This window comes from Suricata suricatta, chromosome 5, assembly GCF_006229205.1.
Source record: "Suricata suricatta isolate VVHF042 chromosome 5, meerkat_22Aug2017_6uvM2_HiC, whole genome shotgun sequence".
NCBI lineage: Eukaryota > Metazoa > Chordata > Mammalia > Carnivora > Herpestidae > Suricata > Suricata suricatta.
The window spans coordinates 19821800-19834483 of record NC_043704.1 but is presented as its reverse complement, the minus strand read 5'-3'; the positions used below and the strand labels follow the sequence as shown (position 1 = coordinate 19834483).

General features: G+C 40.6%; 1 protein-coding gene across 6 annotated transcripts in view; it reads right to left on the bottom strand.

Moving 5' to 3' along the window:
* Positions 1-12684, bottom strand: part of APP (amyloid beta precursor protein) — a 205210-nt gene that overhangs the window by 76330 nt on the left and 116196 nt on the right. For all 6 annotated transcript variants that reach the window (XM_029939098.1, XM_029939099.1, XM_029939100.1 and 3 more), the window contains 2 exons: positions 7780-7854; positions 6980-7138 (listed from right to left, as the gene is read on the bottom strand). In XM_029939098.1, coding sequence (XP_029794958.1) covers positions 6980-7138; positions 7780-7854 — 234 coding nt within the window. The remainder of the gene's footprint in view (positions 1-6979; positions 7139-7779; positions 7855-12684) is intronic.

Here is a 12684-nt window from a genome sequence, read left to right as displayed (position 1 = left end):
GTCAGGCAGAGAAGGACAGATACCATAGGTTTGCACTCATAGGTCTAACAGGAAAACAGGAGAAACCTAATGGAGGACCAGGGGGAGGGGAAGAGGGAAAGAGAGTTGGGGGGAGAGAGGGACGCAAAGCTTGAGAGACTACTGAATACTGAAAACAAACTGAGGGTTGAAGGGGGAGGGGGGAAAAGAGGTGATGGTGATGGAGGAGGACACTTGTGGGGAAGAGCACTGGGTGTTCTTTAGAAACCAATTTGACAATAAACGACTTAAAAAAAAAAAAAGAAAAAGAAAAAAAAAAAGTTAGGGAAGCCTGAGTGGCTCAGTCAGTTTAGCGTCTGACTCTTGGTTTCCGCTCAGGACATGATCTCGTGCTTTTATGAGTCTGAGCCCCACGTTGGGCTCTGTGCCGGCAGTGCGGAGCCTGCTTGGGATTCCCTCTCTGCCTCTCCTCCATTTGCACTGGCTCTGCCTCTCTCAGGATAAATAAATAAACGTAAAAAAACAAGAAAGCTCTCAAGGTACTGAGTCTTCTTGTGCTCACCAATTTTACAAATTGCAACTAAAAATAAATGAATGATGAGTGGATAAATACTAAATATGTAAGGTTTCAGAGAAGTACTTCCATTTCTCAAAAGTGATTTTCAATGTAGCAGTCTTTTAACTTTTAAGTACATTCAGATCAGCTTTACAAAATTTTTATTATACTAAAAGCTTGAGGGTAGTATGCCTTAAACATCTTGAGGCTCCTCTGTCTCAGGGCCTTCACATATGAAGAATTAGGCAAATAGTTTTTAACTTATTTACTGTCCCTTATATTGAGACACAGATGTAGATTTACCTTGGCATGTGGATGCGTGCTGTCTACATATACTCCATAAATGCTCATATCTCTTTTCTGACCCAAAGTGATTAGCAGAAAATGAAGAAAACGAAGGGCAGTTTGCAATATCACACGGAAACTTTTTTAAATGGCCAAGTTAAGCGCCTTTATTTCACACCCATTGATTTCTGTCCTTGATTTTCTCCAATGATTTTGCTACTTCTTATTGATGAATGCCCTGCTGTTAGAATTCACCAAGTAGCACTGAGCAAAATCTCCACTTAGGGACAAAACCATGTTCCTGGATGATGAATCTTGCAAATCATTACATTAAATGCTCTATCAAAGAATTCTATGAGACAGTTTTCCGGAATCTCAGGAAATTTAACGTTGGGCTGAACTAATCAGAAGTGAGAAAGGAAAGAGTGTTGGCACTAACGGAATTTTTTCCCCCCTCCTCTGAGTGTTCAAAGTCTGAATGTGAGGCATCCGGTAGAAGCACAAATTAATTTTAGTGCATAGAAGATGACTGCAATTATGAGACACTGGAAAACAACAACAACAACAACAACACCACCACACCAGGCGACTTCCCTGACTCCCCACTCCCGGGGTCATGGAACCTTGCCCAGGAATCGCAGATCCCAATAAAGGCTTTCTTGGCTCCATAAAAAAACAAAAAACAAAAAACAAAACAACAAAAAAACCCAAAAACCCCCAACAACACACCAGTGGCACACAGGCAAGACAGATATACATAAACACATTTCCTAATTCTCACTTCCATGTAGCAAATGCTTCAAAGTCCTTGCGGCCAAGCTAACAATTGGGATGCTGTCTAATGGAAGATTTAGAATAAATAAATAAACAAGTCTCACCATGTGTGATACGACCCTGGAGAGGAATGAACATTTCTAAGGGAACGAGAAAGGGTAACTCCTTGACTTTCCAAGGAACCTTTAAGGAAAGTGGAAAAATGAAAGGGGCTGGTCCTTAGAAGAATTACTCGCTCTCTACAGATTAAGAGTTTATCCTGAGTAGAAAGATCAAACTATTTCTGAAGAAAAACAACTCTTTTATCTCTTGTCACGTTGGAAGTATTTGGACATGGCAAAATTCCAAGTATAGTTCCAATGCACTTTTGGATTGGCTATTTACTGCATGGGCCAGCAGGCACATAATTACTGAAAAAGGAAATTTAGAATAGAAAGCACACACAGCCATGGGGTCTTACAAATGAAATTCATAGTAAAGCAAGGAATGCTAGCTGCATAAAAGCATCATCACATAGCACTTCCGAGCTTGGGTTGAAAATTATAGATCAAAATACAGATTAAACTTGAGCCTCAAAGATGAAAACGATCCATGCTGTTTCAGATTCCCAGGTGGCAAAGGCTGGGACCGGGTAGAATATGGTCAGGGGTTTAGGGGATACTTATGTTGAAGATACAGAATCCACAGAAAAAACACTATGACTAATTCATTTCCTATATTCAACTAACATTTACTGAATACTTCATCTTTTCCAAGCACTGTGTTCAGTATGAGGGAGATCTCAGAAAAATTATGGCTCCAATAGAGGATGTAACCTTCCCTGGACAGTAACTGGCACACTCTTCATTTGCCTTTTAACAGCAATACAGAAAAGTCCTTAAAAGCGAACTTAGAATTTTCTTCCATTTTTCTAATGTGCAGAGCCAAGTCAAGCTATAAGTTAAAATAAACACACAAAATAAAATTGAAATAAAATGCTCGTTAACTTAAAAATGACAGGTGGTGGGGGCGGGCGCCTGGGTGGCTCAGTCAGTTGAGTGACTTTAGCTTATGTCGTGATCTCACAGTTCGTGGGTTCAAGCCCTGCGTCGGGATCTGTGTTGATAGCTTAGAGCCTGGAGTCTGCTTTGTATGTATTCTGGGTATCCCTCTCTTTCTTCCCCTCCCCTACTTATGCTGTCTTGCAAAAATAAATAAATGTTAAAAAAAATTTTTTTTAAATGGCAGGTGATACTAAGATTGCAGGCTCATGACTGTGCAGCCCTGGTTTTATTACATGGGAGAGTTTTGTGCATTTCTAGGGAAGGATTCAATAGAGTTATTGGACCAGTCAACAACAATCTGAGGTTTTTGACAGTAAAATAGTTGTCCCTAATCCAGTCCTTAATTTTTCTTTCAAATAAACACGATGTTTAATTCTGCATGAAGAGCTCGACAGGCCCAGAATGGGTACGATTATGACCCATCTGAAATTATCCCCTTTAGTAAGGCGGCAAGTTTTGGCAAACACTCTTCTCACCGCCTCTTCCCTGTGATGGCAGATGGGGCAGAACTGAAAATTCTGCAGCGTGCATCGGTTCAGGACTCCATTCAGTCCTCATCTTATTTTTAGCTCTATCAATGACCATACAGCAAAGACCCTACTTCAGAGATTGGACTTTCAGCTGGAACATTCCACTAAACGTCAGTGATTGGGATTCTGGTCTCAACACCCATCCCCAGCCCCGCTTTGGCAAATGATCCTAAAGACCCTGACTCCAAAATCGAACAAAAATAGAGTAACCAAGGAACTTTTTCTCCAAACGCACGTAAACAGAATTTTACTGAACAGTGCTAGGACAGAGATTTATTTTCTGAATAGAATATGAAAATGCTAATGTGATATTCTTTTTCAAAGGCTTTTTGTTCAGAGAGGAAGTGTGGTCTAGTAAGAAAGCACTGTAGTGATCCGCTGTGACTCACAGCTCCACCCTGTCCATGCACTGTGGTGGTGTCACCCCGGACCAGCCACTCAATCTCAGTGATGTCATAGGTAGAACAGGGTCAATCCAATCTCACTGTCTATATAAGGGTACTGGAAGCTCTCTTACGGTTCCTCAGAGCTTTCTAGGCGGCAACTTTAGCATCAAAATGAGGAGAATCAGTGTAAGTGGGTGGCTTTTTGGTTTAGTCACATCACATAGGCAAACTGCTTCTTTCAGCTAAGATGGAGTAATGAGAACCAGACTTTCCCGACTTCTGGTACCAACCAAACTATGGACAAAATACACAGAACTATGTTTCTAAAAGATAGTAGATATCAGGTGAAAGACAGTGAGCACTGAGAAAGGGGACATGAATGAGGTGGGCTCTGTAACTGCAGGAGTGCTGGGAAGGACAGAGGTGCTCAGGGAGAGAACCCAGATTTGCATATAATGTCCCTTATATGGAAAAAATAGCCAACTAATCATCAGAGCATGCAAGTGAGACTCCATGGGTGATCATGGGAAAAATAAAAACATCCAAAAAGATTAGAGATATCAGTGCGTGCCTGATCAGGAATAGCACCTGTTCCCACCGTCAGATGGGAAAACTCCGTATTCCCAGTGGATTACTCAGAAGGATCTTACCTCCATATTGGTAAACGAGCCATAAGTGGACAACTGCCCTGAACCCACCTAACAAGTCTTAAAAGCAAAACCCAAAGGATCCAACTGTTTCTTAGAACTTTAACACCACTGCAGATCAAGGCTCAAGAACAGAGGTTACCAGGGGCATCTGGATGGTTCAGTCTGTTAAGTGTCTGACTTCCAGCTCAGGTCATGATCTTGTGGTCTAGGAGCCTGAGCCCCACATCAGACTCTGTGCTGACAGCTCAGAACCTGGAGCCTGCCTCAGAATCTGTGTCTCCCTCTCTCTCCACCACTCCCTTGCTTGCATCCTGTTTCTCTCTCTTTCTCTCAAAAAATGAATAAATATTAAAAAAACTTAAAAAAAATAGAGGTATACAAAAGTATCTAGCACTCAACAAAGTAAAGTTCATGATGTTGACAGACAATAAAAAATTACTAGATACGAAATGAAGAAAAATACCACATACAACGAAAAAAAATCAATCAAAATTGACCCAAAGCTAATATTAGAGATAGCAACCAAAGATATTAAGGTTGCTATACATGCATTCCACAGGTTCAAAAACTTAAGTAAAGAAATTAAGATATGAAAATAACAAACAAAAACCAGACTAAACTTCTAGTTATGAAAGCTACAATGTAGGAGATGAGAAATAGCGATATAGGATTAGTGGCTGATTGAAATACACCATGGCACATAATAATCAAATTGGTCAAGGGGCGCCTGGGTGGCTCAGTCGGTTAAGCATCTGACTTTGGCTCAGGTCATGATCTCATGGTTTGTGGGTTCAAGCCCCACATCAGGCCCTGTGCTGATGGCTCAGAGCCTGGATCCTGCTTCAAATTCTGTGTCTCCCCCTCTCGCTGCCCCTCCCATGCTCATGCTGTGTCTCTTTGTCTCTTGATAATAAATAAACATTTAAAAAATAATCAAATTGCTCAAAACTGGTGATAAAGAGAAAATTTTCAGAGTAGTCAGATTAAAAAAGAAGATACACTATTTACAGAGATAAAGAAAAGGGATCAGTATTCTTGTTGGTAACCATGCCAATAAAATAATGGAACATTATCATTAAAGTATCATTAAACTTCATCCTAAAATTCGATACCCAGTAAAAATGTCTTTCAAAACACAAAAGTGAAATAAAGCTCTTTTCAGATATACCCCAAGCAAAAGAATTCTTCACCCATCTACATGCATTAAAAGAGATTTTAAAGGAGGTCCTCTGGGTGGAAGGAAGAACATTCAGATGGATGGATACAAGAATTAAAGAGCACCAGAAACGGTAACCCTCTAGATAACTATTTTTCTTATTATGTAACTCTTTCAAAGATAATTCATTGTTTAAAAGAAAACTAACAATAATGTAGTATGGAAAAAGTATGAAAACAACAGCCCAAAGATCGGGAAAGGGGAAATGGAAGAATTTCATGAGGTTCTTGTAATATACATGAAGTGACACAGTATCACTTGTGCTGGTATAAAATTGTGAAGCGTTAGAGACATTTCCTGAAACTCTGAGGCAAACACGATAATAATGAAATAGTTATAGTTCTAAAGACTCTACAAAGGGCTCAAAAGAAAATCATAAAAAATATCTTATTAGTCCAAAAGTTGGAGAAAAAAGAAGACAAAGGGAATAAAGACTAGATGGAATAAACCAGAAATGCAGCAAGATGACAGATTTAGGTGTAACTGTATCAATAACTTCATTATATGGTGTTCACAATTTTAAAAGGCAAGATCCAACTTTATGCTGCTTATAAGAAATGCACTTCAAATATAAAGACAGATAGGTTAAATGAAAGTACGAGGATGGAAAAGAAAGCTGAAATACCTTTATACCAGACACAGTAATTTCAGAGCAAAACATATTACCAGGGATAAAGAGGTCATGTCATAAGGATAGTGGGGGGCGGGGGGTAGGGGGCGAAGGAGGACATAAGAGCTCTGAATGTTTATGCACCTAAAAACAAAAAATACAAAAAAATACAAAAAGCAACAGCTGATAGCATCATATGAGAAAATATCAGAGATTTTAGCACCTAAAAACAAAGCCAAAAAATACGAAAAGCAAAAGCTGAGAGCATCCCATGAGAAAATATTAGAGATTTTAATATCATTCCCTCAATAACGGAAAGAACAGACATAATACACACACACTCATGCTCAGAATGTTCCTATGTCCAAAGTAATCTCTCCCATGAAGCCTCGCTGAGGAGGTCTGCTTGCACTGCTCAGTGAGCTTTTCTGGGCATTTATTGCTGAAAATCTCAAACAAGGTCTCTTCCCTGTGGACGCCATGACTGACGAGCGTGTCCCACCGGAGAATATGGCTGCCGCCCTCAGCAGGACACTGGAGTTCTATTTCCTATTATTATCCTAAAAACTCACAGCTCGACCCCAACTTTTCCTAACCCTTGGTTATTCGTCAATAGATGGTTACATAGAAAGTCCTGCCAGCTTCTGCGGTCTCCTGACGTGTCACCGTCCCAGGCACATGAGCGGAGGCCGCGTCTTGGGCACCGAGTCCCCGGGAAGCCCGTCTGACCACTCCGTGGAAAGGTGTCCGTTGTGCTGAGGATAAGCCTGTGCGGGCGGCCGCCCCGCGACCCCAGAACCTTCAAGGCAAGGTGAACCGAGGCTGTACCTGTTCACAACAGCGCTCGTAACCGCTCTCAGATTTCCTTCTGGTGGCCGTCAGCCCCCAGGGCCTCCAGTCTGTGTTGTGCCCACAAGTGAATTGTGAAAGGGAGTTTCGGCAGGACCTACCCGAGGGGGCACAGCCTGCAGGGCCGTGATGTAGTTCTCCAGGGCCAGGCGGCGGCGGTCATTGAGCATGGCTTCCACTCGGGCCATGTGCGTCTCCACCAGCTGCTGCCTCTCGTTGGCCGCTTCCTGCTCCAGGGACTCCACCTTCTCCTGGAAATGCTGCCATTGCAAACACACGCACACATCACCACGGAACCGAACACGCATTGCGGGGCGGCAAATGCCAGGTTTCCAAAGGGGTATCGTTCTCCATTTGACTCCAAGATTTACAGTCGGGCTACCATTTTGGCTAATTTGGCGGGCTTTATGGGTTGCCTCCCTTTCCTGCACCCCATCCTCAATCCCGATTTCTCACTGTAAATCAGTCTTCGCTATGGCCCCCAAAGATCGACTAGACAAGCTAAATTTCTGTTACTCTTAAAACACTGCAAATTAAAAAAATATTCCCCTCTTATTCAAAGTACTTTAATAAAATGACCATGAGGATCCCACAGTCTACGTAAGGCAGCTGTGAGGGGAGTTCCTGTCACAAAAGTCTAATCACGGTGTGTGATTTGTGCCAGGGGCAGAGGTAAAGAAAGACCTTGGCAACCAAGAGCAGAATGCAAGTAACAATAAGAGTTTTATGGCAATGAATTAAAAGTTGAGCTAATTCAGAGCAAATATAAGGAAGAGCTTAAGAAACCGAATTCCTGGACAATGATGAACGCAGTCCAAATTAACGGGAATGGGAACAATCACCCTGGGGGTTCTGGAGCTCCTAGCTGCACTGCCCGGTGGAGAATCGGCCTGGGTTTTACCTGGATGACTGCCTTCTTGTCCGCTTTAGGCAAGTTCTTTGCTTGCCTTTCTGCCTCTTCCCATTCTCGCATGACCTACAAGATGAAAAAACATTTCAATTTAAAACCATCCATTCATTTTTTTTGAAGATCTATTTAATGAGATACTATTTTCTTTCTATATTTGACATTGTAAACATGAAAAAAAATCATCACATCCCAGTCCCATCACCAAACTATTTGACCTCCCATTAAGAAGGGTGTCACCAACCACAGCAGTGTATTATGCACAAATGTTCCCCTTTATCAAAGGAGGATGGCCCTTTGAAACAAAGGTGATCTTTCTTTCTTTCCTTGAGAAATAGATGAAAGTCATTTTGTGTGATGTGCAAAAATGTCCATGACTCATAAAGGGCATATATCTTTTCTTTTTTTAAAATTTATTTTGAGAGAGAGAGAGAGAGACAGACAGACAGACAGACAGAAGGCATGAGTGGGGGAGGGGCAGAGAAGAGACGAGAGAATCCCAAGCAGGCTCTGCACTATCAGCACAGAACCCAACGCGGGACTTTATCTGACAAACTGTGAAATCATGACCTGAGCCAAGATTAAGAGTTGGATGCTTAAACGATTGAGCCACCCAGACGCCCTTATATAAATTTCTTGAGCAAGGATTTCCAACATTGAATTGAATGCATTGGTTTTAGTCCTTTGTGAAAGCAAGTTACAAAATTTCAAACTGTGTATTTTTCAAACGGTAAATGAGGGGGGAGGGGAGGAGAAGGCATGAATATTTAACGGGTGTGTATACATGCCATGAACACACTCCCTAAAAGAAGTACATAATGGAGGGACTCCCGGGTGGCTCAGTTGGTTGAGCGTCTGACTTCAGCTCAGGTCGTGATCTCACGGTTCATGGGTTCGAGCCCCGCATTGGGCTCCGTGCTGACAGCTCAGAGCCTGGAGACTGCTTCGGATTCTGTGTCTCTCTCTCTCTGCCTCTCTCCTGATCGTGATCTGTCTCTCTCTGTCTCTCAAAAATAAGTAAGTGTTAAACAATTTTTAAAAAGTACATAATGGAGGAAGAAAAAGAAGACTTCTATTGTCTGAAATCCTCAGGTCCACCCCATCCATGGGTACTGGGAGCCTTTTGCTCACCAACCCCTATCATGAATGGCAAAGAAGACTTCCAGAACTTCCAAGGGACTACACATTATAATGTTCTGAATGTAGCAAAATGTACTCTTAGCAGGTAATGCAAATTTAGTAACCAGGCTAATCTGTTTTATAGGAAAAGAATGTTTCCTCCTCTCATCCTTGAAGTCCATCCAAGGTTATGCTGAGAGGTTCATTCATTGACCTGAATGCCAAGATGGGGTCTGCAGCTGTGTGCATGTTGTTGGAACAGAATGATACTAGATTCTTACCACCTACTGCTGCCTTTCCCTTCCTGATGTTCTATGCTCTGTCAAGCAGAGTTGTTTTAAATGCAACTCATACCTCAGCTGGGTAAAACAAAGAACAGAAAGATCAAGTAAGCAAAATAACAGTCTCCTGACAGCTGTGTATTTATATACTTTGTAGACACACAAAGCATAAAAGAACCTGACTTCTGTACTATAAAAGCCTGTTACTTATTGGTATTTATTTCCTAAGGAATCTGTTTTTTTGTGACATCCTTCAAGATCAGAAAGAAAAAAAGAGAGAGAGAGACTTGGAATAAAAAATTTTTGACAGAGAACTTCTATGAGGTAATACCATGGAAGTTTCTATTTAAATATTAGCTACTAGCATTAATTTGTTATCTAGGATACAAGATTAGCTTCCTCATGTTGTTTTTATGAAATTATGGAGAAAACAGAATGGAGTGAATTTTCTATTACACTTGAAGAACATGTAAAAATAACCTAAAAAGTTCACAACGAAATTGGAAAAAATGTCCCACTGTTATGAATAAGAACAGAACACAAAAGACAAGACCCATATTGTCCCAGATGCTTTGGTGTCTATAAGAGTTAGTGGAGGGCACCTGAAGGGAGGGGGCTACTGAACACTACCCCTGCTTTACAGAGGAGATAAGGCTTGCAATAAAAATATTTCAATTTCCTGCCTGGAGAATGCTCAAAGTGGCGGTACCCCACCACGAACTCTTACGGCAAGGAATCGCAAAATTAGTTTGAGAGAGAAGCCACATGGCTTATTGGAATGTGAAAACTGATTTCCTGTATTACCTTTACATTTTTACCATCTCACCTAGAACATTCAGAACCTGGCCCATAAACTTTGAGCTTGGGAAATACATGGAACAATGAAAGAGATTTGTTTGGCTAATGTATTGAAAAGAAACATTACTACAAAATGAAATAGAATTTTGACTTTCGGAGCATTTTACCCACATCCTATACCATCACTTATAAAACAATTCACTGACACCATCACCCTAGGTCTATTTAATGCAAGATAAACCCACACCACAGGCTCAATCTCTCTCTTGGAACAACAGTTTCCACCGAGGCACTCCAATAACAGACAACATTATGACTAGTGCTTCATAAAGTGCTTCATAAAGTCTATTTTGCTTAATTGATGACATAAGCAGTCTATGAGATGAGTCATGGAGATCTCCATTTTATGGACCAGGTTAAGCTACCTGCTCAAGGTCATGGAGGAAAAAACACAGAGAAGGAAGGATATATGCCAAGATCATTATAGCTCTAAAGACCATGCTTTTATCTTCCATAGCCCAAAGTGCCATTAAAAAATACAAAAATTACACATGTTTTAAATTATGTGCTTATCTAGCTATATAAATAATATATTATACATGTATATTTATAAATATATATTCTATATACAAAAATATATAATACATATAATAACAAAATTATTCAATGGCAAATTCAATTGGTAAGCTAAGTTTCCTTTTATTTGGTGACAGGAATAGGGCTGTTCCTAAGATGTTGATGCTTATCTGAAAAATAAATTCAGAGGAAGGTCAACTTTCATTTCAAAAAATTTCATTTTGGGGCACTTGGGTGGCTCAGTCAATTAAGCATCCAACTTAGGCTCAGGTCATGATCTTATGGTTTGTGGGTTTGAGTCCTATGTTGGGCTCTGTGCTGACAGCTCAGGGCCTGGAGCCTGTCTTCAGATTCTGTGTCTCCCTCTCTGTCTCTGCCCCTTCCCTGCTCATACTCTGTCTCTCTCTCTCTCTCAAAAATAAATAAACGTTAAAAAAATTAAAAACAAAACAAAACACCCCAAGAAATTTCATTTCAAGGATAAAGTACAATGCTAAATTAATAAGTGACATATATAATTATTATGATATATAAATATATAATAAAAAGCATTCATAGACTGTTCAGAATCTTAGATTTGCTACACCCTATTCAACAGCAGTCTACAAATTTAGTTATCACGAGCCCCAGCAACCAAAGACCAAAAAAAACCCTCCAAAATGTCTGTTTTCATAACAAATAGTAATAAAAATTACAATAAAAATTAACTAAAATTCTCAGGTTCCTACATATATGCTTGTGAAGCAATTTTCCACTGCATGAACAAAAGTATCAGTTACCATCGGATTTACGGATCTTCAAGACTTAGCTATTCTATACAGAAAAAAATGACAACTAACACATAGAGATTTAAGAGGCAGGCAAGTTGAACGTCAAATAGTCCCCAGAATTCAGGACCACAGGTTATGAAGATAAATGTGAATCTCGGGCATCTCACTTTCCTTCGACCACTGGAATTAGCAGGCGGCATTCTTTGCTCTAGCATAACATCGCTTAAGTCATCTCCCATATAGCTCATAAGTAGGAGATGAAGAAACTCCGTAAAGATTTATATGGACTAAGTCATGGGTTAAATAGATGTGCTAAAATAAAATTGTTACTATTCTAGGAGAGATCTGGAGTATCTGCAACTGACATATATATATATATTAAAAAAAACACCAATAAATCACTCAGTACTGGAAAAGCCAAGCCAAGCTTTCAGTGTTTATTTTTGTTATTATTCTGTTTTGGATTTCGTTGCACCTGAAATGACTTTGAGACTGGTGAGAAGGCTCTGAAACCTTCAGAAGCAAATAGTAAGACAGGATTTAAGCTTAAAAGATGTTATGTCAGTGGCAATAAATACAACACAAAGTCATCCTATGCGTTCTTAACAGTGCTTCTATATTCAGTCTGTGTTTTTCCTGATGAAAACTCCTGTTTTTCAGAAAGACTGGCTTCGGGTGAAACCTCAGTCTTCCATTCTGCCTAGCTTTCTAGTTCATCTAGAATTCAAGCTTTTATGTTTTCATCATGGCCAACAACCACAACTGCACAGTTACATTCCAGAGCCGAAGAATTTTAACTCTCCCCGCACTTGTTATTATTCCAAAATGGATCCAAGTATTATGGTCATTCATCTTAAAAAAAAAAAAAAAAGCTAATTGTGTTGTGTCTTTCTAAATTCATTAGCAGTTCTGTTTTAAAATATAGGTTTTATTATATTCAAGTATGGTGAAGTCAACATATCAGGAGATGAATGCCATTAACAAGACTGTGACTCTCACAGTTCCCAAGAGGAGGCGGCAGTCCATGTCACTGGCCAGGGGCAGGAGGGCGGGGAAGCACCAGGGTGGGTCAGGAGGTAGAGGGCATGGGGGCAAATGCAACCAGGGGTCTGGTTTCCTTGAGAAGGACTGGTTTCCAATTGTTTGAACAACTGTGGTAGGTTCTGGGGCATAGGGGCTGTTCCTAGATGTCTGGTACCCAGCCTTGGGGTGAGGCGGTAGACAGTGGGTCAGAGTGCAAGGGCCTGATGAAGAAGGTAACTAGGGGGGTATGGGCTTTGAAGTGGTTGGTGTGACGATGGGAGGTGTGCCCGAAGCCTAGTCGTTTGCCACCTCTAGGACCTGGCTAACTCCAG